We start from the raw sequence: 25,054 nt of genomic DNA on the forward strand, positions 1-25,054 counted from the left end.
CAAAAAAAAAACACAAGAGTGGTAGTAAAATTCAGAGTGAATGAAATATTGAAAAAAAAAAAAGCAAAACCATACTGCCATGTTCTCAGGTCGCACTCAATGTCTCAGTGCTGTATTTCACTGCTTCAGAGTTTATTTTGGTTTAGATGAGGGACACCTGCATCTTAAACACCGTCACGTTAGGTGCCCTTAAATGCCGCCATACTTCTAGCATCAAAGTGCTGCGTAGGATGAGCGGGAAGAGTTTATTTGAGATTCAATTTGGAAATAAACATCTCAACTACACCCCGGTATGGTGACTCCATGTAAAGTTCTTATGGCGCACAGCGAAAGCTACGGAGCCGAGACATGCTTTGTCTTTCTACACAGCAAAATATAGTGCCACCTTGCAGTTAAAAGTAACTCTTAAAACGGGGTCTATATTAGATACTTAAGACGTATTTTGAACACAGCTACGAACTTTTAAAGTTTAAAATTAAGAGAAATGTGTTTTTATTATTACACCGTATTCGCAGCTCAAAAATTCGCAATGTGCATCAACTAACTAGAAACCACACTAGATGGTTACAGGTGTTCCAGCATAGGATTGAAAGCTACTACTGCCCCCCTGCCCCTGCAGACTCCCTTGAGCTACCTCAACAAGCTATCACGGCACACAACATTTTCTTCCGGCTTTCAGGAGTGTGGGAAACACGCCAGAACACAAGGGGAGCGCACAGGAGGTAAGGGGGGGAGGGGGGGGGGGTGACTTGCAAGCTGTATGAAGGGAGTTCGCACTGGAACCAGTGACTTCAGGCGGCGCCATCAACGACGGCTACGGAGGGCTGTCCACTTTTGACTTGCTGTTACCTGAGCCAGCATTACCGTGAATTTCGCTTCCTTTATAAAGTACAGCTAATTTTCCCTGATAGAAGCACAAATTCCCTGAGTTTTTCCAGACTATACTGAGAATTCCAGGTTTTCCCTGTTTTCCAGGTTGGTAGACACCCTGCCTCTAGTATTCCTACATAATGCTCATCTACACGCTGGTTCCGTAATGCCTGAACGACTGCTGAGGTTCCGATTGAGTCAAATACTTTCTCATAATCTATGAAGGCTATAATAGGGGTTCAGTATATTCAGCGACTTCTCTATCACCTGATTGATCGTGTGAATATGGTCGATTGTTGAATAGCCTTTACGGAACCCTGCTTGTTCTTTAGGTTGACTGAAATCGAAGGTTGCAGAAATTCTGTTAGCGATTACCTTGGTAAGTACCTTGTAGACGACTGACAGTAAGCTGATCGGCCTGTAATTTTTCAAGTCCTTCATGTCACCTTTCTTATGGATTAGGATGATGTTCGCTTTCTTCCGAGATTCCAGTACACTCGCGGCCATTAGGCATTGCGTATACAGGTTTGCCAGTTTTTCAAGTACAATTTCTTTGCCATCTTACAAGAGGTCTGCTGTTATCTGATCCTCACCAGGTGCTTTGCCCCCTTTCATTTCTCTCAAAGCCTTCCTTACTTTTTCGGTCGGTACTGGTGGGATGTCTATCTCCTCTGAACTATTTCCTCGTTTGACGTTATCCTGGATGTCCTGGCTACTGTACAGATCTCAATAGAACGCCTTGGTTACTATGACTATTTTATCCCTATTTTTGATGACATTGCCTTACTTGTCTTTAAGTGCATACTTCTGATTTTTCCCCACGCTAAGATGCCTCTTCACTGCTTTCAGGCTACCTCCGTTCTTTACAGCGTATTCGACCCTCTCCGTATTATACTTCCGTACGTCAGCTGTCTTACGCTTATTGATTAACTTCGAAAGCTCCGCCAGTTCTATTCTGCCAGCTGGGGTGCAGATTGTCATGGTTTGCCGTTTCCTAATTAGATCCCCATAACAGGAGACGAAAGATCTAACTAGGAAACATTTCTACAAAGTGACAAAACTTGAAGCTGGTTACTCTTATCCCGTACAATAGGCTGTCCGGCTATTTCAAAAGAAAAACTGGGTATATATTTTGCATTTTGGAAAAGGTAGTTTTCCTAAGCTGACACGCTCACTGCAGAGTGAGGCGTTCATGACTTCATTCCCGGTTAAACTGGAATAACAACATTTTGCACGCTTTCCAATCACGATGAAGCAAACCATCTCTAAAGATTTTATCAAAATCAGTGCACTGATTCAAAAGTCTCCCCTTCAGTCCCGATTATGCCCAATCTTTCTCCTGCTCATCCCTGCTAGCTAGTAACCTGATCAGAACAGGTGAATTAATGACACAGGCAGTTTCAATTTTTGTTTGATGGTTTGTCATTGGGAGCTCCAACTTTATCCATCAAGATTGCTCTAAGATTAATGGGGCCATGAAGACAAAACGGATGCAAGTTTGGTTCGTTTAAAAGACTGCCTTGTCCCATCACCATTATGCCAATTTGCGCACATTTCAGGGAGGACATTGCTCTTAGAACAGCTTCCTTTAATTGTAACCACCTCTGTGAAGCTTGTCACAAGTCTTGCTGCTTTTTTGCCACTTATCTCATATTTTTTGAGTAAGTCAATTAGTTACCAAGATAATTAGAGATAATTAGCCATTTTTGGAGGAACAATAGACAAAACAGTGTTAGTAAACTTCAGTGCTTGAAATGGGAATTCGAAATGGTTCCTTGCCACTGGTGCTACCAAGGTTAAATGAGCCGTAAAATTAGTTCCAAGTAGTGCATAAAAAAAAACGATTCTCTTATTGCACTCACCAGGGTTCATGGTATTGTAAAATATAAAGATTATAGTTTTATGGCTAACACTGTTTTGTCTATTGTTCCTCCAAAAAATTGCTAATTATGTCTAATTATCTTGGTAACTAACTGACTTAAAAAATTTTGGCATATATGAGATCAGTAAAAAAAAAAAAGCAGCAAGACTGACAAGTTTCACAGAGTTTACTTAAAAACTAAAAAAGAATTGTTTCAAAAGCCATGTCACCCTTCCAGTTAATCTCAATACTGAGGAGAACAGATGAAGCAGCCGCAGCTGACCAGCCACTTTTTCACCGGGTTCTTTGATTCACTGAATCTTGTTCGTGTGAATGCCGGCCGCCAACCAAAAACACCACCATTCTGTCTGATCATATCATTTAAATGAACACTGGAAAGAGCTATCAGTGCGTCAACAGCTCATTAGCGTTCAAGTGATGTGATCAAACAGAACTACAGGCAATCACCCAGCAGTGGGCCCACCAAATGCCCAAACCAAATTCTGAAACATCAAGAGACCTTTCCAGAAAGCGGATGGCGGTTTGCCACTGCTTCGTCTGTTGTCCCGATTACTTGTTCCAAGTGACATAGTAACATTTTGCACACTTGCTCAAAACACAAGAATTAAAGTTGATTAATGTGGAAAGCTCGGCTTGTTGGTTCATGTTGTCAAAGAAAAAACAACGCTGCACGCAGGGAGAGGCAGAAAACAGCAGTGTCTCTCCTTCTGTGCTGCATTCCCCCTTTCCCCACCCCCCGGTTTGCTGTATTTTAGAAAACAAGAATAGAGTCCTAGTGCAGAGAAAGCCAGCTACACAGAATTCAGCATCCCTAAGAAAAGCCTCAAACCTGTCTTGGGGTGCGGAAGCGGGAAGACGGCATGTGTGCGTTCCGTGCCGGTAATGTACTGACCTGCAAGCATAAACAAGAACCACTGTAAACAGTTGGAAAATTAAAAACCAAGTGGCAGTTAGGTGTATATACTGCATGATGCATTCAGGTAACCAACCATACCAGGGCACAGCAGAAGATATAACATCCCACAAATTTATTGAAGGGTACCGAACTGCTCAGACAGAGAATGCACCAAGTAAAAAATTCTGTTGCGCCAATTCAGGCAACTTTCCCGATTTCATTCAGGGAAGACCCCTTGACTCGAGTGGGTCACCCGTTGTGCAGGCATAGGGGGCTTGCCAATTTGACAAAACAATTTTCTGCACTACGCAAGCGCATGGCAAAAGCCAAGGTTACACGATCTGGAAGCACAGCGCCTGCTGTCAAGATCAACTGGGCGTGTCCTTCCATAGTTGAAGCCACGCAAATGTCCTGGCTTTCGCACCACACGGTGACTCCTTTGTGGCATTCCTGATGTCATGACAGCCACCTTGCAGCAAGGCGGGACTAAATTCATTTTATTTATTCCGAATTAAAGGTCCCCGTGAGGGGGCATTACATAGGGGCCGGGGTTACATTCGCACATATATATTGCATACGCGTAACAAAAAAAGGCAGAAAACAAACAAACAAAACGGGAATATTCAAACTGAGAACACACTGTAACCTTGAAAAGAATGATAATGCAAATTTGCATCATAATAACAAGGAAAAAAGACACGAATACAACACAAACGGTTCGAATTCAAACACGAACCTGATGTACCACCCATCAGCACAACAAAAAAGGAAAGTACACAAAAAGAAAACTGGAAAATCTGCTCAAAAGAGACGGTACTGAGAGACCGAACGTAACACGTCAGTTCGCCCAGTACTCACTCGGTAAAACGAAGAATCTTAGCGGCTCCTCTGGAGTCTGGGAAGCGGCTACGCGTGCCGAACGTGCTTTACTGGCTTTGCACTTGTGTGTCATGTTCTAGGGAACACAGCGTACGGGACTTGGTTATGATAACTTGCTTACACCTCTTTGAATAGGACGGTTGACAGTTCGCGCCACAGAACAGGGAGCCACAGGGAGCTGCTGTATGGTGGCTAGACCCATGATAGCTGTGATAGCTGCTGCGCGCGAATTTGGACCAGTGTTGCCAAATGTCGGCAAGCAAAAGTGGCATAAGTGGCAAAAGCGCAGAAGTACCTTAATCATGGACCTGGGAGACCTGTGCGCCGCCGCGCCACGCCGCCGCCGCCGTCTGTTTTGGTCGCGCCCGTCGCGCCGTCTGTGCCGCCGCCGAAGTCGCTGGAATGAGCACGCCGCCGCCGCCGCTTGGCAAAATTTTCGGCGCGCCGCCGGCCCCGCGCCCCACCTATTATTCTTTTCTTTGAGGGGAGCTGCTGAAGGGCGACTCTTCTGAAGAACGAAGGAGTATGAAAGGAAAATACGTCGCTTCGCTGGAAGTTGCCGTGTCTCCCTCTGCAAGAAATACCTCTCTCAGCGGTGCTGTTCGTCGGGAAATAATCGCGATCCACCATGCATCATTTGTACTTTCTGCCTGGAATCAGCTCATTCTGCTGCTCGTGTGGGGAGACTTCTAGTCCCCTTCCTTCTCCGAATACCTTTTCTTCCTGGCCCGTCCCATACCAATCCTCTTACATTGCATGCGTACCGCGACCTTGTTAACAAAGGATAAATGCGTGATGGCCTACCGTCTCGACGCACTTGACTCGGAATCCTCTTGAAGCACCCCAGCTTCTCTCGCTGCCACACAAGCGCGACATCTTTCTTGTTTTATCCGCTTTCTCAGAAACTCTAAAATGACCAGGCATCCATGGTTAAACAGGCCCACCCAACTCTCTCTGTGTCAATAGCCCTCTTTCTTTCTTCTCCAAGGGAAGTAGGACGTAGGACAGGAGCGAACGCAAACCTCAGCCCATCAAGCCATATTCGATCGTTCTGCTGTACAAAATTTTCCCCTCTTACAATGGAAGAAAAGGAGGAATGTCTGCGGTGTCCATGATATGCGCGACTTGAAGAGTTAATTGCAGGTGGGGCGACTGAAAGGAAAGACGGCGATTCCTGGAGAAGGGCGCCTTCCGTGTGGCCGCGACGCGCGGAAGCCTTTGTGTTCGCGGAAGCAAAAGTGTTTGAGCACCTTCCTTCTTGATAAAGGCCGGTCTCTTGGCGAATTAATAACACCGTCATCCAACGGGGATAAAAGTATACACTGCAAGGAAAATAAAACATAGCGGTCGCAGAGAGACTAAAAAGAATAAATGCGGATGAAAGAGAACGACCGGAGTACACAAGTCTCCAAAATCACTGCGCCAGCTCCTCCCACCACTCGTCGATTCTCTCAAGGGGACAAGCCGCTAACATCGAAGAATGAAACCCCATAATCACCACGGGAACAGTGCACAAGAAACCGCCGATGTAGCGCGCAAGCTTGAATTGTCAGCGTCATTACGGGAAGAGTGCACGGGAAGCGGGTCAATAAATGAACTGTCCTGGTACGCAGGAAGGGTCAATGAAAGCGCAGCTAGGATCTCCGCAACTGTGAGCCTGGTACAAGCATTCACAACTCATTAACGTCAGCAATGCATTACTTAAACGAATTTGAAACACAAAATTGGAAGGAAATTCTAATACCCGCACAACTTCAGATAACCAATGTCGTATTTGAGCAGCTGTGATCACGGAGGGCCGAGGAGCGTACGTCATGCTGCCCTTTCTGCGCTGGAGGCCAGTTAACTAGGAGATTTTGAGAAAAAGAATTCAGAAATAATGGTGAAAGGTACCATAAGAAAATCTACAGAAATTCAGAGGGTTGTCTACCAATGCATTCTTACTCCTTGCCTTCATTGTGAGTTCTTTACAGCCGAATTAGGCTATGAGTGCCCAAACTGAGCTTCGACGAGCAATGTCCACGCTTCGCAAGATTCACGAAAGCTATGATTTTGAAACGAAAAAGTTGTATAATAATAGCGCGTGCTGCGTGACGTCAACGTGATTGAGTGTGGGGTTTAGCGCACCGAAGCTACACATGGGCTATGAGAGGGAGCGCGAGACAGAGAGAGAATAAATTTCGTCAGCACAAAAATTGCGGAGTAGTGTCCTCATTTGTTGCAGCAGACTGTCACATGGTCCAGTCGACCACAGCGTACGTTGTGTGGGCCGCGGCCGACAATTACGCACAGGCAGCAGCAGCTTGTACACAGCCACAAACGGGGGAGGGCAAGGGGCCGCAAACGTGATCAGCACAGCCCCATCAGCCTTCCGTGCCACACCCCTCACCGCCACCTCACAGTCGATGTTGGCCCGGATCTCCTCGACGGTGAGTTGACGGTCAACACCAAAAACGAGACCGCGGCTCGTGCCTCGACTGGCGGGGCGGCCGGCTCGGACAGCAATCCCAGCCACACTCTGAACTCCCCGTTGAGTTCAACAATATCCCCAGGCCTTTTCTCTCCCCTCCTTTGTTAATAAATCACCACCACCACCAACAGTGTCCTCATTTCAGGACCCCATTCGTGGTGCCAGCTGCGACGACCATTTCCACCAACCGAAGCTGGTCGTACGCACTGAATCAAAATTAATCCGAAGCGCCTCATAGCCCATGTGTTTTTTGACACCTGTGAGTAAAAAAACCCCATGAGCTAGAGGCGCGCTGTAATGGAGGGCTCCGGATTAATTTTGATGCCCTGGGGATTTTTACCGTGCGCCAAAATCTCAACACATGGGGGTTTTCACTTTTCCACTCAATCTGAAAAGCAGCCACCGTGGCTGTGATGGGTGAACTCCGGAAATGGAAAAAATGGTCCCAGTGACCATATAGGCAAAAAATGGTCACATACTCCAGTCGACGTGTTTCCCTTGCGTTTACCCCTTTGCGTTTTAGCCAAAGGGTTGAGGAAGAGATGGAATGATTTAATATTCCTATAGGGGCAGAAATTAACGCCTTTGGAGGCTAAAACCCAACAAACCAAATTGGGTCGACAGACGGACGGTTCGATGGATCGATGGATGAAAGGGTGGGTTGGTGGGTGGATGGATGGATGGTAGGGCTGAGCATCGATTAAAAATTTTAATGCAAGTAATTGGATTAAAACCGCACAAACAACAACTGCGAAGCCTGGAACCGTCGGTTGAGTAGCTTAGTCGGACACAGCCATCTCAGTGTCTGGAATGTCATAGAAGCTCTACGCTGCGAGGTTTCATCAGTATCGGTGAAAATTGCACTAGAAGCCGTAAGAGCTCCACCAAAGAAGTGCACAGCGTCGTCCCAGGTATAGGACATTTCGTTGCTGGACATTCCAGTATAGTGAACTAGAATACTTCCAGTGCAGGACGTTTCGGTGCGGACATTTTGGTGTACGGACATTTCGGTGGAGAGAGAGAGAGAGAGAAATAACTTTATTATGTTTGTTGGGTAGTTGGACGTGGTGGGTGCCCCTAGTCCAGGGCTCCAGTCTCCAGGGCGCCGGTGGCTGCTCTGGCGATCGTTCGGCACTGCTCGTCGTAGTCGGCGCTAGACAGTGCCTCACTCCACTGCTCCTCTGTTAGAGGGTGTTTGTGAATTTTGTGGCACCCTGCTGCCGTATGGTAGAGGGTGGCTACTTGGTTGCACTTGGGGCACAGCTTGAGTACAGTTTATGTAGACTGGAGAGGTGAGGGAAGGTGTTCGTTTGGATTGAGCGGAGTGCTGTTTGATCCTGTCTTTGCAACTTGGGATGAGGATGTGGGAATTTAATTCGGGTTGCTTTGTAGTAGCTTAGAATTTCGGAATATGTGGGCATAACAGGAACAGGAAACTCTGCTTGGGGGCTGTCAGCTCGGAGAAGGGAGGCGCGAACCCAGGCGTGAGCCTGTTGATGGCCCTCTAGAGTTTCATGGCCAGGGGCCCATAAGATTTTGATTGGATTATTTGATTTGTAGCCGATTGCTAATCTGTGGGCTGTTTTGCCGATGCGCCCTCCCGCCCACTGCCTGCAGGCGCTTTGGGAGTCAGAAACAATGTTCATTCGTGAATCCTGCTGACCTAAAATGATAGCTAGAGCGATTGCCGCTTCTTCTGCTTCAATAGGTGATGATGTCCGCACGCTAGCAGTTATGGTGCGTTGCTGAATTGGGTTGTGCGCACAGATGGCGGCTATGCCACCGGTACTCGTAATGACAGCATCTGTGTACCACGTGTACGACGAATTCCCGTATCTTCTTTCGAAATTACGGCATCTGTCCAACCTTCTGCCGTAGTGGAGTGTAATTGATTTAATTGATTGTAGGGTTTAACGCGCCGACGCAACGCAGGCGATGAGGCACGCCGTAGTGGAGGGCTCCGAATTAATTTTGACCACCTGGGGTTCTTTATCGTGCGCCGAAATCTCGTACACACGGGCGTTTTTGCTTTTCGCCTCCATCAGAAAAGCGGCCGCCGCGGCCGGGAATCGAACCCGCGACCTTGTGCTCAGCACGTAGTGGAGTGTAGGGTTCATGTTTTTAGGTATGGGTGCTACTTTCAGGGCCCTGGATATGCAATCAGGAATCTCGTGGGTGGTTGCGTGCATGGTGTCATGTACACGGTAGCCCAGTCGCTTTAGGGTTTCCCTGCCAGTGTGGCTGGTTTTTAAGCTCTCAAACTGGCCTATTCTATGTGCCTCGAGTATTTCTTCAACTGTATTGCTAATTCTGAGTTCATTTAATTTGTGTCGACGTCCATTGGGGTAATCCTAGCGCCATTTTGATTGCCTTTCTAAGTGCTGTGTTGAGTGTTTTGATGTTAGTGGCTGTTAAACATAAGAATGGAGCTGAGTATGCGACTCGTGAGATTATGAGAGCGTTGACAATTTTTAGAATGTCCCCTTCTTTCATCCCGTGTCTTCTGTTGGTTACTCGGTTGATCATTCGTAGTGTTTGTTCTATTTGTTTCATTAAATGGTTTAGGGCTGTTCCGCAGCCATTGTCCTGCTGTAGTCTTAGCCACAGCACTTTTAGTGTCTTTACTGTTGGGATAGGTTTCCCGTCTATGTTGATTGTCATCGGAGTGGGTGAGAGAGAGAGAAATAACTTTTATTTGTCCAGTTTGTGGAGGAGAGCAAGACCTCCACCCTAGGCGTTGGCCAGGAGCCCTTGGGTCCTAGCAGCGTCTTCGGCTAACTGGACGGCCCAGACTTGATTCGCCGGGTCTGAGCTGAGCAGTACGGTCTCCCACTGCTCATTACTGCTAATTTTGCGGCTCTGAGGAGTCGCCTGAGGGCATGCCCATAATATATGTGCAAGATCGGCCCGTTTCTTGCATCTCCGACATTTATCTGAAAACTGTCCAGGATAGCAATGACTATACGCGACGGGGTTCGGGTACGAGTTCGTCTGAAGAAGCCGCCAAACCACAGATTGCCTTTTACTGAGGGATGGATGAGCGGGGGGGGGGGGGGGGGGGGGGGGTAGCGGGCTCGTTCAAGCCGGTAATGAGTAGTCAGCTCCCTGTAAGACACAAGCCTGTCTCTGCCCGTCCAGCGGAGCGAGTGAGCGTCTGGGTCAGAAGTGTCGACGCCAGCTCGGTCGGTAAAGCCTCGAGCCGCATCGTGCGCACACTCGTTTCCGGCCAGGCCCGAGTGGGCCGGTGCCCCTATCAAGTATATCTTCCCGTTCCGCTCGTCATGGGATCGAGATTTTAGGATTTGGGACGCCTCGGGTGAAATTCGCCCTCTCGAATAATTTAAAATAGCCGACTTAGAGTCGCTAACAATGAATTTAATTTTTGGAGAAGCTGTCATCGCCAGGGCGATGGCCGACTCTTCACCCACCTCTGTGTCCGTCGTGCGGACCGAGCATGAGGCAATAGAATCCCCACGGAAATTGACCACTGCGAGGGCCATGGCGTCGCGAGCAATGTAATCAGCGGCGTCTACGTATACCACGTCCTCTGATTTTTTATATCTTTTGTGTAGGGCTTTGGCCCTGGCCTGTCGCCGCTCTTGGTTATGTACGGGGTGCATGTTTTTCGGTAGCGGTGGTATGTGCATGCGATCCCCTATTTCCGCTGGTAGGTCTATTTTGGCTCCGGGTATCCCTGCAGGAAAAATGCCAAGTGATTTGAGGATATGTCTGCCGGTTAGACTCTGGATAAGTCGCTCCCGCTGTGACAGCCTTTGAGCTTCGATAATCTCGCTGAGGGTATTGTGAAGCCCGAGTGCCTCGAACCGTTCGGTTGGGGCTGTTTGTACGCCCGCCTTATCATGGCATTTAGCTTGGCTTCTTCATCGCGTTTCAGGTGCAGGAATGGGCGACATATGTTATTCTACTAATGACGAAGGCTTGTACCAATCTCACGAGGTTGTGTTCTTTCATCCCGTGGTGCCGATTGGCTATTCGTGAGATCAGGCGAGTTGTTTGGTGTACGCTCTTTTCGAGAGCGAGTATGGATGCGAGAGCGAGTATGGCCTGGATGCGGAGGCCCAGGACTCGGATACTTGAAACTGTCGGGATGCGTTGGCCTCCGCATGTAAAGAGCTGGATATCCCAAGTAGCACCAAAACATTAGAAGAACGTATTTTTTTTGTTTGGTGCTAACGTTAGAGCAATGTTCTTAATGTCATTTTTTTGAAACGTTTAAGTAATGTTATCAAAAACGTTACAGTAATGTTTTGTCAAACATTATTTAAACGTCCACAAAACATTTTTACAACATATTAATAATGTTAGTGTTACATTTCCCTAACGTTGCAGCGAACAAGCTAATAACGTTCAAAAAACGTTTAAAAACAATGTAAAACGTTACATCACATTTCGCCAAACGTTATGCGAACAGTAAGAAAGCATTTCTACAGCATATAAATACTTTTGGAGTTACGTTTACCTAACGTTGCAGAAGCACCCTACAAAAACATTTTAAGAACAACTAAAAAACGTTACAGTAACGTTTCGTCAAACATTATTGGAACTGCGAGGAAGCATTTCGACAACATAGTAATTATGTTGGATTTACATTTACTTAACGTTGCAGAAAACACGCTTGAAACAATCTTTTAACGTTGCAAAACCTTTTCAGAATGTGGACCAGGAACGTTACAGTGACGTTTTGCCAAACGTGTGGAATGTGTATCGTGGAGCATTGTGTCTGTTATCCACGTTTGCCGGTTACGATATATTTTAAAGCATTTTCAAAATAACAAGGAAAAGTGAAATTTCAAATAAAATTTTATTTTATTTTTGCATGGTTACAACATTTTTTTTATTTACATTCCATTGCTGCTGCTGTGCAGGAGAGGAGGCTCCATCCAGGGGCTGGCTGCGTCTGTGTGGAAAAAGCAAACAATTCCTACTTCAGTACGCTGCGGCAGTAGGCGGTTTTTGCGCGAAAAAGTAGTCGCCGCCTAAGGATTTGTTTAGTTAACGAGCGCACACACGCACATGCACACACGCACGCACGCACGCACTAAAAGGAGAGTAACTGAACAAGCAGCTACGCAGCATCTAGTGCTAACCATATGACCAGAAGAAAGCAAGCGCACAAAATTTTGGGTCACCTGACTCCCAACTTGAATCTCCCGAGTCAGTAACCTATACAGGTTAGTGACTATTCGTCAAAGTCGCTCGCTAGCGGAGTGTTGTGTCTTCTGCATGGTTCATGTATTTTTATTAGGCAGAGATTAGGATGAAAATCATTTAAATATAAATGCACTATTAAATTTTGAGAATATTAGTTTATTGCTTACCTTGTGGGTTCCTGTAAGCCCAATATTCGCAAAGTGGATCCAGTCACCAATGATGTGGCCCGCTATCGACTGTGACCTGCGTCACACCAGCAGCAGCTGGAAAGCATAGGGCGCAACTAGTTATGGGCTGCATAGCAGTTCATAAATTGAACTACTAAAACAAATCAAAATACGCTCTCAGAAATTTTCTACACTCACCAAATACTATTCGGGAACGGATACTAACCTCTCGGACATTTTTCTTCTTTTCTTCCTGTCCAACTGTATATAGATGACCGCTACCTCAATCGAAACAACCCATCTGAAAATTCGCTTGGTTGTAGAAGCGACGTTTGCTCCTCCAGTCCGGCAGATCTTTCACCTAAAAAAGAACACAAAGTGCTACAGAGGTATTACAGATGGTTCACACAAAAGAAACACCCATTAAACACGAATGTGTATAATGGTCCAAGTTTGAACCAAAGTGGGAACTCATAAACGAACAACTTCGATCCTAGTCTTTCTCAGCACTGAAAAGAGTTGTGTGACATGTTTAATACATGCTTGGAACAGGCTAGGGGAAGAAAGGAGGAAGAATTTGAGCATTTTACAACAACCCGGGCATTCTTCTTTTTTTTTTTATTTGCACGAATGCAGGAAGGTTCTGTTTTTCAGTCAAAGCCATGCGTATCATTGCAGCCACTAAATTTGTTAGCGTTCACTTTAACCATGGTTTTTGTTTTTTCACGCTCGGCGTTGTTACCTCGTCATATGAAACGCACCCTGTTATTCATCACTGCTGAGCATTTACAGGATTTTTCAAAAGTTGGGAAGAGCGCCTGGAATCACGGCTGTAAAAGCCTTTGATTCAAGCTGTTCGAAACCGCACCACCGATGAACAGTACTAGAACTAGCCTTTTTGATCGAAGCATGTCGGTTTTATTTCGGCGAACGACGGCTGTGCACGATCAATGCGGCCCCAATGAAAGCGTGTTGGTTCCAAACTTCTGATAAAGTACGCGCAGTAGGCAAAATTCTGTATCCAGAGTGACCTCTTTTTGGCGGAACGGTTCCCTTTAGAGGGAGTGGGTGATCGCTAGCATGACCAAGTACCTCCCACACCTCTTAACCCCAATTCCCCCCTTCGGATCTTTATCGGCTTAGTTGAAAGTGGCACCTGCCCTGGTCATTCCAGCTCCTGTTGTGCTGTGCGTTATCGATTTAATTCGCTTTTCCATTTTGATTCGCTAAACCCGCTAGCCATTTACACAATATTTACTTACCAGTTTCTATGGTCTCGGGATTGGCACTCATCGTCGATGAACTCCGCGGCTTTCCCGGTTTGAGGGTATCTTGAAAACCATAGCCTGCAATGAAAGTGACTTCGACTCTTTACCAGCTGCTATTTACCAGCCTTTTGGGGTGCATTTCTCACAACTAAAGAACGCGCTATGCTGCTTTAATGCATTTCAAAAATGTAAGTCGCAAACGAACGCATGTACTCGAACAGCGAACTTTTTCCCACCCTCTGTGACACCTTCAGCCCTCAAAGTGCCCCTTTCTAACAAAGTTGGCTATATAGTCACGCAGGTTGTCTGGTTGCTTACTCGCCGGCGAAGAAAGCTACGACAAAAGGCTCAGGTTTGCAGCTTTTAACAATATATCCCAGAAGTCTGACGAACTTTTTGCGATAGGTACACCGTCATACCATCTAAGTTACCCAGCGGCAAAATAAGCTACCAAGGGGTGCATTCTGACCTGTTCGTTTGCATTTGTATCGACTACATTCCGAAGTAGCTGCACTGGCTGCACCCCCCCCCCCCTTTTTTTTTTTTTTTTTCACGGTAAGGAACCCCGGCGTTCCCAACATAATTATCGCATCGCCAGGCAATTAGGGGCAAATGTAATGCTTTTTTTTTTCAAAATTTCGTACAGCGAACTAACGTGACACGCACATTATTTTGTTTCGCGTGCCCAAGCCGCTACCTCACTTGCCCGGCTGAAGTGATGAAGATCATTCGAGTATGGGCGAGGTTAGTTATCCGAATTCACTTTGCTTTGCACAAAGCGCGCAAAAATCGTTTCCATGCAACAAACAAAAATCGTTTCCATGCAACGTACCCGTAACATCGATTCTTCCATCAATACTGCCTACTATATAGTTCAAAGGCCCGTTCACACTTGCGACGATGAGACGCGATTTCGGAAACTTTTGCCGCCCGGCGATCCGTTTTGTCGTTCGGTCTCGGCCAATTTGTCGCCGCGACAGAAATCGCGTTGTTCGTCGCAAGTGTGCACGGGCCTATAAGCAAGAAAATACTCACGAGTTTCTTGTATGTCGCTTACATTGCCCAAACGCCGCCTCTGGCGCTTCGTTTTGAATATCCAGCGATACACGGGTCTCGGTTGGACAGACCACGGAGAAAGATATAACACCATCGAACAGGCTACGACTGAACAAGCATGCGCTTGCGCATATAAGTACTTACGTCTACAACTGCAGTGTTCCAGGTAAACGATCCGGTGTAACGACTGGAGCTGGGTGCGCACGGGGTCGGCAGTGGCGAGAAAAGACCCCTTGAGCCCTTGCCGTTGTCAGATGGAGGGGGGGGGGGTCGCACAGAAGTGCTCGCCCTTGCCCTTTTTTCTTTCCCTCTCATATGGGGCGAGAAGGCAGTGGATCTCCAAGCAACTTTCCGCAGCCGCTGTCTGCGGCTGAAACCTGTCTGAATGAACAAAAAGCCGTGGGGGGATGCTACACAAAGGAACGTCGCACAATACGACGGGAAACTTCTCCACCCGCCCTTGGGGACAGCGCCGCGAAGTTCGCCTTTTACATCGCAAAGTGTAGACAGCCTTACCTGCTCGTCTCACCGAACAGAATGAAGAGGACTCGCGAACAAGATTGACTTTGAACGAGACTGATCGTGATGCCCGGATCAAGGAACGCTTCATAACCAAACATGAAATACGAGTGGTGTAGGGAGAAAATTTGTAAAAAACACCAGTGGCATTTTTTTTGTAAACTAGAACTTAAACGTTTTGATTCACTAGTCAGAAATATCATGCTTCGATGAAAAAAGAATTGTGGGCAACTTAACCAGTCCGGCTGGTGCGTACGGAATAACTGTGTGGTCACATAACTACAAAAAAGGTTTTTTTTTTTTTTTCGTACATGTATGCTTTAAACAAGCGAGTTACCCCTGCAGCCTTGAGCACTATTAGCGAACTCGATTACGTAATTTCTCGCCTGATCGCCGATAAAGCATGCCTTCGCCAGGAATGCCTCCGCACATGGAGTCCATCTCTCCCCCCCCCCCCCCCTTCCCTTCTTCCTCCCCCGTTAAACGGCTCCGAAAATTACATAGTCTCACGACTAGAAATAAGAAATAATATAGATATCATTTCACAGTAAATCACGGAATATTACGCAAATTACGGGATATTACGGCTAGAAACTGCTCTTTCCAATGTTTTCTAAAATGTTTTCTGAGTGAATCTAGAGCAATCTCTCCCCTGCCCAAAGAACCACAACTTAATAGGAAATAAGCCGCAATGAGTAAAATAAATCTGCTTTATAATAGGTGCTGCTTGAAGTGTGTTAAAGAAAAACCTAACAATGGACACAAATCGTAAGATAAACTTTTGAAACGCGGCATTAATATAATAAAAAAATTCAGTAAGTGCAGTAAATAGTCATTCACGACATATGATTTACCAAAATCAAAATACAACAATACGTTCAAAGCAAATAAGGCATACAAGAACCAGACCGAAGTAGGTGGCTAGTACCAACAAATATATTTTACATGACCTGCTCGAGACAGCTAGCGCACCGCTGGCGTTGTCTTATTACCATTGTTTCCAGAAAACTGCACGTGCACTGCTTGCGTACTCAAACGCTTCGTCGTAGTTTTCTACCGTCGTTGTCTTCTTCCATCGTGGCACGTTAGGAGCACACTACGAGTAACCATATCTGTTCTTCAAAATGTTTTCGCATCGAAATGCCTTTGAACCGAGAAGTCCGTGCATCGGAAAGCCCGTGCGCCGAAACCTGCTTCACCGAAATGTCCCAGACCCCGTCATAACAGTAACAGGGAGACACTGAGATCGGATGATTCGTTTCAAATTAGCTCGATGGCATAGGCGCCAACAAAGTGGGCGCTGAAAGGCTCGATCCCCCCCCCCCCCCCCTCTTCCCTCACCCTCCCCATTTTTCGAGGGCTTCGTGTCCTTACGCCGCACACGATGATGGGAAAAATATGGGTACGCAGCTTTTCAACAACAAACGCAACTCAAGGTTTTAAACGAAGTTCGCGTAATTGGAGGCTAAACATTGCGCTTCGGCTGATTATAAGGACTCGAATACATCCTAATCGTCTTGCCCTTGCCTGTGAGAAGAATTCGGGCTTTGAGTTAGCACAATGTCTGCAAGGCACAAAATGGGAAAAAAGGAGTAATTTCAATTACATTTGAACCAGGATGTAACTAACTTCCATGTGACGAATTCCTGGATTTAACAAAGTTTTTCAAATCCCCATTGCCAGCCTCATTGAAAACGATGCGTTTTCGACCTGACCTCTATATAACGAAGGCATGGCAACAGTTACACCTTCATGTAACGAATTCGCTACGCTGATGAGCCATCGTTTTTTGCACTTTTTCTGAAAAATTGGCTGGAGATATGCACTAATTTAGCGAACATTGCCCGCGCTGCAAACTACCGTGTGTTTCCAATGTGAGTGTGGTGTCGCTTAGGTGCTAGGCCCAACTGTCGGTGAGTATATTCGCGCGTCTCCACTGATTTCTGAGGTGTAGGTTCGTTGGTGATGAGTTCTGCTACTAGAAAACAAAAAGATTTGTCTTTTCAAGACAAGCTCGCAATTTCAGGTGCCGTCTCCGCAGGCAAGTAGGATCAACGTTGTCGTTCGGTACAGCATCCCAGCTAGCACCTTCTCAAAAAGTTTGAGTGCACAATTAAATAGCATCAAGTTCGCGAAAAGGCGCCCTTTCAGCACACGTTTGCTCCTTGAAACTGGTTAAAGCAGCGAAGAGTGTCAAAAGGCAAAATTGATAGTTACGTTACGCTTGCGAATACAGGGGTATAAGTGACCTTGATTCTTTGGACTGCCGTGTACTGAAAAACTTTGTGGAAAAGCAGAAGCCGCAAATAGAGTATTTTTTTCACTCTGAAATAAATTCTTGAAGGGAGAGTTCACCGTCCCTGATGTCAAGTATTCTGATTTAGTTTCGGCTTCATTTACGGGTGCCTTAAATCGAAACTTGCATATAATGAAAACCTGCATGTAACGAAAATTTTGAATTTTTATCAACTTCTTTACATACAGGTTTAACTGTACGCGTAACTCTATATTTCGACGTGGTGCGTGCTTTTACACGGCGGATAAACCTAGGCTTGCATCAAAATTGACGAATTGATTACGTCTGCCGCAAAGGGAAGTTTTCAAAGTTTCAATTTCGTCGCCTAAATATTTTTATGAAGTTTCATCAAAGGTAATACAGTTGTCAAACATTATAGCTTTTGCAGTGAATTAACAACACCGCAGCAGCAGACATCAAAATATTTAGGCAGCAATCGTGCCGCCAGCGCAGCGCTATGGGGAGGAATTGGAGCGACAGCGGAGTGCAGTTTATATACGTAGATGTTAAAAGTTGAAATCCACTCTAGAAATACAGTTATGCGGCTACAAAGGAAGGCTGTACAGCTTGGTTAGATACTTCGCAAGGGTCCCGGTGCTTGATTTCACCTAGGGTCCACCGCCCATCGACATCATGAAGTCGATTTCCCGACTAAACTTATAACCAGGAGGCTAGCCGTTTGTAGCGCGAGCGTGAGCGTAGGGTATCATCGATAGTGAGCACTTACGCGCTCGTATATGCTCAAGGCAGGAGCATGGATATATGGTTAGCAACCGCCACCAAAATGTTACAGAGAGGTAGACGTGAAACGAAGATGTATTTACAAGGCGTATTTACACCCGCCTTGGTGGCTCAGTGGCTAAGGCGTTGTGCTGCTGGGCACGAGGACGCTGGTTCGATTCCCGGCCGCTGCGGCCGCTTTTCCGATGGAGGCGAAAAGCAAAAACGCCCGTGCGTACGAGATTTAGGCGCACGTTACAGATCCCCAGGTGGTCAAAATTAATCCGGAGCCCTTCACTACGGCGCGCCTCATCGCCTGCGTTGCATCGGCGCGTTAAACCCTACAATCCATCAACCAACAAGGCGTATTTACAGAACAGAAGGCCCCGCGCAGACCAAGAACGGCAGAGCTTCGGCTTCTTCCTTTTCAATACATGTACACCTCAGAGTCGATCTGAGCGCGCCCAGCGTGTTGTTTTGGCTACAATTTAGCACACGTGCGAGCAGGCTAGGCACTGGCGTTCGTGTCTTCTTCCTCTGTGGCTGATGCACCATAACAATGCTGTTGTACTTTATATGGCTAATGCGAAACAAAATAACGCGAAACTGCGGTGTCGCAGTCTCGCGTTGCATGCGCAGGGCAACTCTGGCTTTCACTGTAGGTGTGAGTTCGTTACAGATCTACCAAATCATCCAATGGGTGTTAATTCGATCGCCGCATTGATAAGAAGCAGCTCTCGCATTTTTGTTTTCTGCTTCAATGGCGCAGAATTTGCGGTGCAAACGTGACAGGAATGTAAAAATTACACATAACACTGTCAATTCCTATTCATTTTTTTCTATTCCTATTCATTCCTAGTCATTCATTCATTATTTCATTCATTCATTCATTCATTCATCCTAGTCATTCATTCCTAATCATTCCTAGTCAATTCATAAAATAAATTTAACTTCATATGATGCTTACTGAAAATAGTTAAAAGCGTGCTTTCGTGTATATTTGAAGTAACCTGCATTTGACTTGCAACTCGTTGTTTCCGGGCAACAAGTGTATTTCTCGATGACGCAAAACACCTTCTGCTGCTCTGTGCTGTCGCTCTTGCGCTCGGTGCAGATGACAGAAAAGAAAAATACCAGGCAGCCTCACGCCGGAATACAAGACACAAGAACAGGCTTTTGACGCACTTCCCCTGCAGGTCTTGAGAGGGGGAGCAAGCCCCCACCCGCCGCGCGCACCCGCATGATACACGCCTTGCAAAACGAGGGGAGCGGCGGTGGGCAACAATAGGACTGGTCATAAATGGGACCGGTTGTTGACGGAGCTATTCCTCTGAGGGAACAAAAGGCAACTGAGGGGAAAGCCGCTGAGAAATGTTTCGCGCGGACTCGCAGCGGCCAAAACCACAACTGATGACACGATTGGCGCTGTAATTTATCCTCCTCAACACGTTGGCTTGCCCATGTCCTGGGCTGGGCTGGGCTATAACACAAATAAACACGCACGCATACACACTTACAACATTTGTCTCAGCACATCTCCGGCGGCGTCAAAATGCAGTCAAGCACTGAAATAATGTGGCTGCGATTTTTAAAAGCATTGGCGTAGCCAGGATTTTATATCGGATGGGGGGGGTTGGAGCCGCCAGAGCCACTGATCTCCACTTAGTTGCTGGATGGCGCTTCGCCGCTGTCGCGGCCGGGCGCGCGCACAGCCACCGGAAGTTCAACGGCTCGTCCCGGAAGTCGGGCGTCTGCTATGCTTTTCAACCGCGCTGATAAGCGTCCCCATTGGCGGATTTTGGCATTTTGTTCTCACTTTATTGCATTTTGGCTATACACATTGCGTTCAGATCGCAACATATGCTATACCGAAATATGCGACGTTAAAGGGACACTGAAGTGAATTTGTCAAGCTCCCGTTTTTGCTTGCACTGCGTAGACTGGCTCAAATTAGCACACTTTTCATCGTTTATCCGGTTGACAAATCGGTAATTATTTTACAAAGCGCGAAAGAAGAAAAACTACCATGCGCGGTTTGCGGCGGCCGCACCAACTAAAGCTGTGACGTTAGGAGGAGCCGCACCGTGATTGGACGATGCCCAAGGTGAGCAACCAAACAAGTTTCGGTTTCGGTTTCGGTTCTCCTCCTCCTCCTCCTGTAAAACACAACCGGTGGCGTTGTTGGATGGGCATTCTCAATAACTCAGTAATCATCCTACCGCGCTTCTGCCATGTTGTCACCTGTAAAAAGGCATAAAGATAAGCCTCCCAGGACGGCTTGGAATCGTAGCATTCACTAGCCGAGGCCTACGCAGTGCATGGACGCCCTCCGCGTACCCGCAGACGCCCAAATGTCATGCGCTTTTCCCCCATATTTGGAGCTTGCCTCACTCATGAATGTACCGTAAAAAGCGTGTTCGCACCAGGCCAAGGGTCTGTTCATTCTGGCCTGTGCCTACTGCCCGCAAGCAGTCAGTGCTTATGGCAACAGCACGCCAACGAGAACTCGCTAGCGCGCCAGTGCCAGCCTGCGCGCGTTCTGTGAACTAGTTCGTGGAGCCATGAACGTTGCGGCCCAAAAAAAGGTGAACTCAATGTAGAAAACATCGGCAGAAAACGAAAAAGTTAAATTACAAAAAAAAAAAAAAACACGTACCGACGGGGACTCGAACTCGTGAGTTGCAAAACACTTGCGGCAACATACCTAGCGCCTCAGAGCACTCGGCCACGGAACGGGCTGTCCTGACCTCGGTAATATAAGGTATATATTGGACAACAAGTTTACACTTTTATTTAGTTTTGGCATTTCAAGCAGCTTAGGTGACTATTTGTTGTATTGCGCTTGTGCAGTAAGCGTCCCCCGAGTTTCCACAATAGCTCAGGTCTAGCAATTGCATTTCGTAGACGGAAAAGCGTTCGCAGATGCGTAGTCGTGCTTGCGACCGCTGTGCTTGTTCGCCCAGCGCAAAAAAGTGCTTCCCGCACCCTATTTTTACGCTGTACGGTAAAAATATCAGTTGATTTTATTTCCTTAGTACCTATATTGACTTCGCTGACTCTTCTCCCGCCTTCAAGAGGCCTTATATTTTCCTACTGGCGTACCAGTCAGCGAAGCGTCGCATGTGCGCTTGTGTGAAGCGACCTTGACTTGGAGCTAGATACAGTGTACAAGCTAACCAAGTAAAGAAAGGCCCATTCTTCCATTCACAGACGTGTCCTGGCTTCGTTTCAACTGAGCGAACGAATTGCGACGACCCGTCGGCGGCCGGCGGACGAAACGCTGGGCCGACTGACTCTGTCTGAAGGCCGGGGAGCCGTGCAGTAGCGTAGCCAATTGCGAGCTCGGCTCCTCTCGACGTCACACGAAAACGCCGCAGAAAATGGGCGAGCGTAAAGAGAGGAGGACAGCATTTTCGAATTAATTTTTCTACTAAATAAAATCGCGTAAACGCGCCCAGAGTGGTCGTAACATGGCCTGGGGACTCCGGACTACAATTTGCGCAAGTAATCCCGCAATGTTTACATATCACTTCAGTGTCCCTTTAATATGAAGCAGAATGTAATTGCAAAGGAGAACGAAAAGGTCACTTGGGTCTTGGTTTGAGAGACGACGCAGCTCTAACGGGATTTATGCTAGAAATTTATGCTAGGGATTTATGCTAGAAAGAAAACAACGTGGGCACGGCGACAGGCTGTAGCCGAGTTCGTGCGCCCGTTCTGTCAAAACAGTTGTCAGTAAAGTGGTCACTGCAGAGCCTGCTGCCTGGGGATGGAGTGGAGAGCTTATAGTTACACGGGCACAGTTAACCACGGTCAAGCAAACCGCGGTTAGACAAAATCGCAGTTTGCTGCGTTACACGACAGACGATACTGCGGTTACGTCGCTAACCATGGTTAGCGCAAACTGAGCTTGGCCACCTCAGTTCGGTTACGCTAACCGCACTTTCTGCGGCCGCAGTGCTCAAAATCGCACAATTCAGTTCGGACGCAAGTGGCGGCGCATCAGCGGAGGCGAAAAAAAAAAAAAAATCACCTGGCGTTCGGAAGAGACAAAGGTTCTCAAATAGCGGGCGCCCAAAAGCTGTCCCCAAGACGCGCTTACGTTCTTTGCATCGCTCTCGCAATCAGCGCGACTGCCCGTCAGCAGCGGCTCGTTTCCCGATCCGCCCGATCAACTACGACAAACGCCGTGCTAAATTTGTAAATTCCGCGCGTCGTCCGCCAAAAATGGATATAGCAGGCAATCTTGAAGCGTTTTCAGCACACGGAAACGATCGGCGCGCGCGTCGGCCGTGCCTGTAAACACGCCGGCGCGCCTGCCCGCACGGCACTGCTTGCGGCCCGAACCGTCCCAGACCACGGCAGAAACAGCTTATCGCATCGCCGCTCTTCGAAATCAATCTGATCGCGGAAAAGAACTTCCGCATTCGAGAAAATGGATGTTAGTGCGGTGAAAAATTGTGCTATGGATTGTAATTCGCAGTTGTAGAGATAGCGGTGGTCAAATATCTACCGCGATCTAAGATGAAAGTTCCCAACACCGAACAGACCTAAGCAAACCAAGCCGGTTGCGAGTTGTTGGGGAAGCCCCTCTTCTCGACGCGCACAAGTGCGTTGCGTTTGTGTCAGAAGCGAATTCTTTAACGATATTTCTTTTTGTCTACACTGCTTCTCTTTTTTTATCGTGAAGTTAAAAGTGTGGTAATTTATTTTTGTGTCAGAAGCGAATTCTTTAACGATATTTCTTTTTGTCTACACTGCTTCTCTTTTTTTTATCGTGAAGTTAAAAGTGTGGTAATTTATTTTTGTTGCGCTCATAATCAAGTGACTGCGGTTACCTTGCAATTTCGCGTGCAACATCCAAAACCGCAGTTGGCGATAACCGCGGTTAAAGTTTAGTAACCACGGTTAAACTTAACTGCGGTTACTTTCGCCGTGTAACTAGGGTATAACTTATAAGTTTGCCACCCAACGCCGGTATCTTAGAGCGAGGGAATCTGCGTAACAAGAGCCCCAGCTTAAAAACGACACTGATATGACATTTGCTTTTCGCTGCGTATCACGCACGTCGTTCAGAATATTGCAATACTTCCAAGTAGAACGTCTTCCCAGGCGACTTCTCTGGTCTGCTTGTGCAGTTGACGGCGCAACAAGCAGGCATTTTTGGCGGAATGCGTGCGAAACCAGCCCATGCGTAGCATGCGCTATGCTGGAACGGCCCGACTTCCGGGACGAGCGCTCGAACTTCCGGCGGCCGTGCGCCGGAGAGCTCGAAGCGCCATCCAGCAACTCTGGTGGAGATCAGTGGCCAGAGCTGCTCAAACGAGCTGGAAGTTGGCCGCGGATGACACGCCAAAGATAGCAGAATCGGTGGCGACACGCCGACGGCACGAGATGCAAAGTTCTATACATGTGAAATAAGGAAATAACCCGAAATATCCCCCCCCCCCCTTTAATATGTCAAAATGGTGAAGAGGGAGCCAGAAGAACCGACCGGTACGTGCTGGAGCCTGGAAGCGTTATTTGGCGCGTGCGATTCACGTTCGCGCGAATCACCCGTCCTAGATGACCCCCCATCCCCACTTTTCCCTCACGAGAAATTTCGGGGGGAGGACTTGTTTTGACCACCTGTACCCCTGAAGACTTTGGTAAAAGCCAGTTGTATTGTGCAATTAGTTTGAACATTTCGCTAATGCTTCAAGCATAACATCACCCTGCCGTTGTAACATAAATGTTATGCTTATGTTCAGATTTATTATGTTACCTGACAGTATTACCTCGAGCATTTTAATAACGTTAAATTTCTAAAATTACTTCAACGTTATGCCTTGAACATTGTAATAATGTTGCAATAAAGATGTTACCTATAACATTGCTTTGCGGGTACTTCTTAACATTATAATAATGTTTACATTTTTACATCCCATTAATGTTCTGCCGTGAACATGCCCTGAACGTTATTATAATGTTTCAATTTGTACATTACTTTAATGTTGAGTCCTGAGCATTTTAATAACGTTACCATTTCTAACATTGGTGATAAGTTGTTTCCTGAACATGTCCTGAACGTTATTATAATGTTTGTATATTTACATTACTTTAATGTTGAGTATGAGCATTGTAATAACATTAGTATTTCTAACATTGGTTTTAAGTTGTTTCCTAAACGTTAAATAAATGTTGGGAACAAAACGTTAACATACATGTTTGTTTTCAACGTAAAATTAACGTTTCTAACATAACATAAACATTGAATGTTTTTTTTAAACGTTACATAAACATTGCCGCGTAACATTTAACGTTATTTAAACTTTCGCAACTTCCAGATAACGTTATTCTAATGTTCTGTGCTACTTGGGATGTCCGGAGGTAATGAGTCTGTCCGGCGTCCCCTGCTAGTCGGGCGATAGAGTAGAAGCGCTGATTTCTCTGGAGAGCAGTTCAGGCCACGAGGGATCACGTAAGTTTCTATTACCTCTATTGCCCTTTGTAGTGTGTCTTGTATCTGTCCGTCACTTCCACCCGGAACCCACAGCGTGACGTCATCTGCATACAGGCTGTATTGCAAGCCGTGAATGTTATCCAGGAGTTCGGGGAGGCCAATCATGGCTACGTTGAACAGGAACGGAGAGAGGACAGAGCCTTGCGGCGTCCCCCTGCTCCCCAGTTCCAGCGTATCCGATTGAATACCCCCTACGCTGAGCGTAGCCGTGCGGTCCGAAAGAAAGTTGCTAACGTAATCGTACGTCCCTCGGCCTAGACCCAGTTTGGTTAGGTTTTCGAGGATGGCCGTGTGTCTTACGCAGTCAAATGCTTTCGTGAGATCAATTCCCAGTATAGCCCTGGTGTCTAGTGGTGAG

The 25,054-nt window shown here is 46.8% G+C and overlaps 1 protein-coding gene and 1 long non-coding RNA gene across 6 annotated transcripts in view; both read right to left on the reverse strand.

Annotated features, from left to right (window-relative positions):
* LOC144176532 (ribonuclease H2 subunit B-like) overlaps positions 1 to 4,806 on the reverse strand; it is a 96,925-nt gene extending 92,119 nt beyond the window's left edge. For 4 of the 5 annotated variants that reach the window (XR_013323798.1, XR_013323799.1, XM_077705219.1 and 1 more), the window contains exons 1-2: positions 4,506 to 4,806; positions 3,582 to 3,644 (exon numbers count right to left, since the gene is read on the reverse strand). Coding sequence is in view for 3 of the 5 variants with exons in the window: in XM_077705219.1 (XP_077561345.1) it covers positions 3,582 to 3,644; positions 4,506 to 4,599 (157 nt within the window). In the remaining 2 variants the exon portion in view is untranslated. Of the gene's footprint in view, positions 1 to 3,581; positions 3,645 to 4,383; positions 4,483 to 4,505 lie in introns of those variants that run through there. The other variant, XM_077705218.1, reaches the window with a different exon arrangement.
* A 7,988-nt stretch (positions 4,807 to 12,794) lies between these two features.
* Positions 12,795 to 14,902, reverse strand: LOC144164238 (uncharacterized). Its single transcript, XR_013321110.1, has 3 exons — positions 14,804 to 14,902; positions 13,598 to 13,681; positions 12,795 to 12,844 (listed from the first exon to the last, which is right to left on the reverse strand). It is a non-coding gene; the product is annotated as an uncharacterized LOC144164238 (long non-coding RNA).
* Positions 14,903 to 25,054: the final 10,152 nt, after the last annotated feature.

This window comes from Haemaphysalis longicornis, unplaced genomic scaffold, assembly GCF_048455015.1.
Source record: "Haemaphysalis longicornis isolate Haplotype H1 unplaced genomic scaffold, Haemaphysalis longicornis Haplotype H1 scaffold_1, whole genome shotgun sequence".
In the NCBI taxonomy this organism is placed as follows: Eukaryota; Metazoa; Arthropoda; class Arachnida; order Ixodida; family Ixodidae; genus Haemaphysalis; species Haemaphysalis longicornis.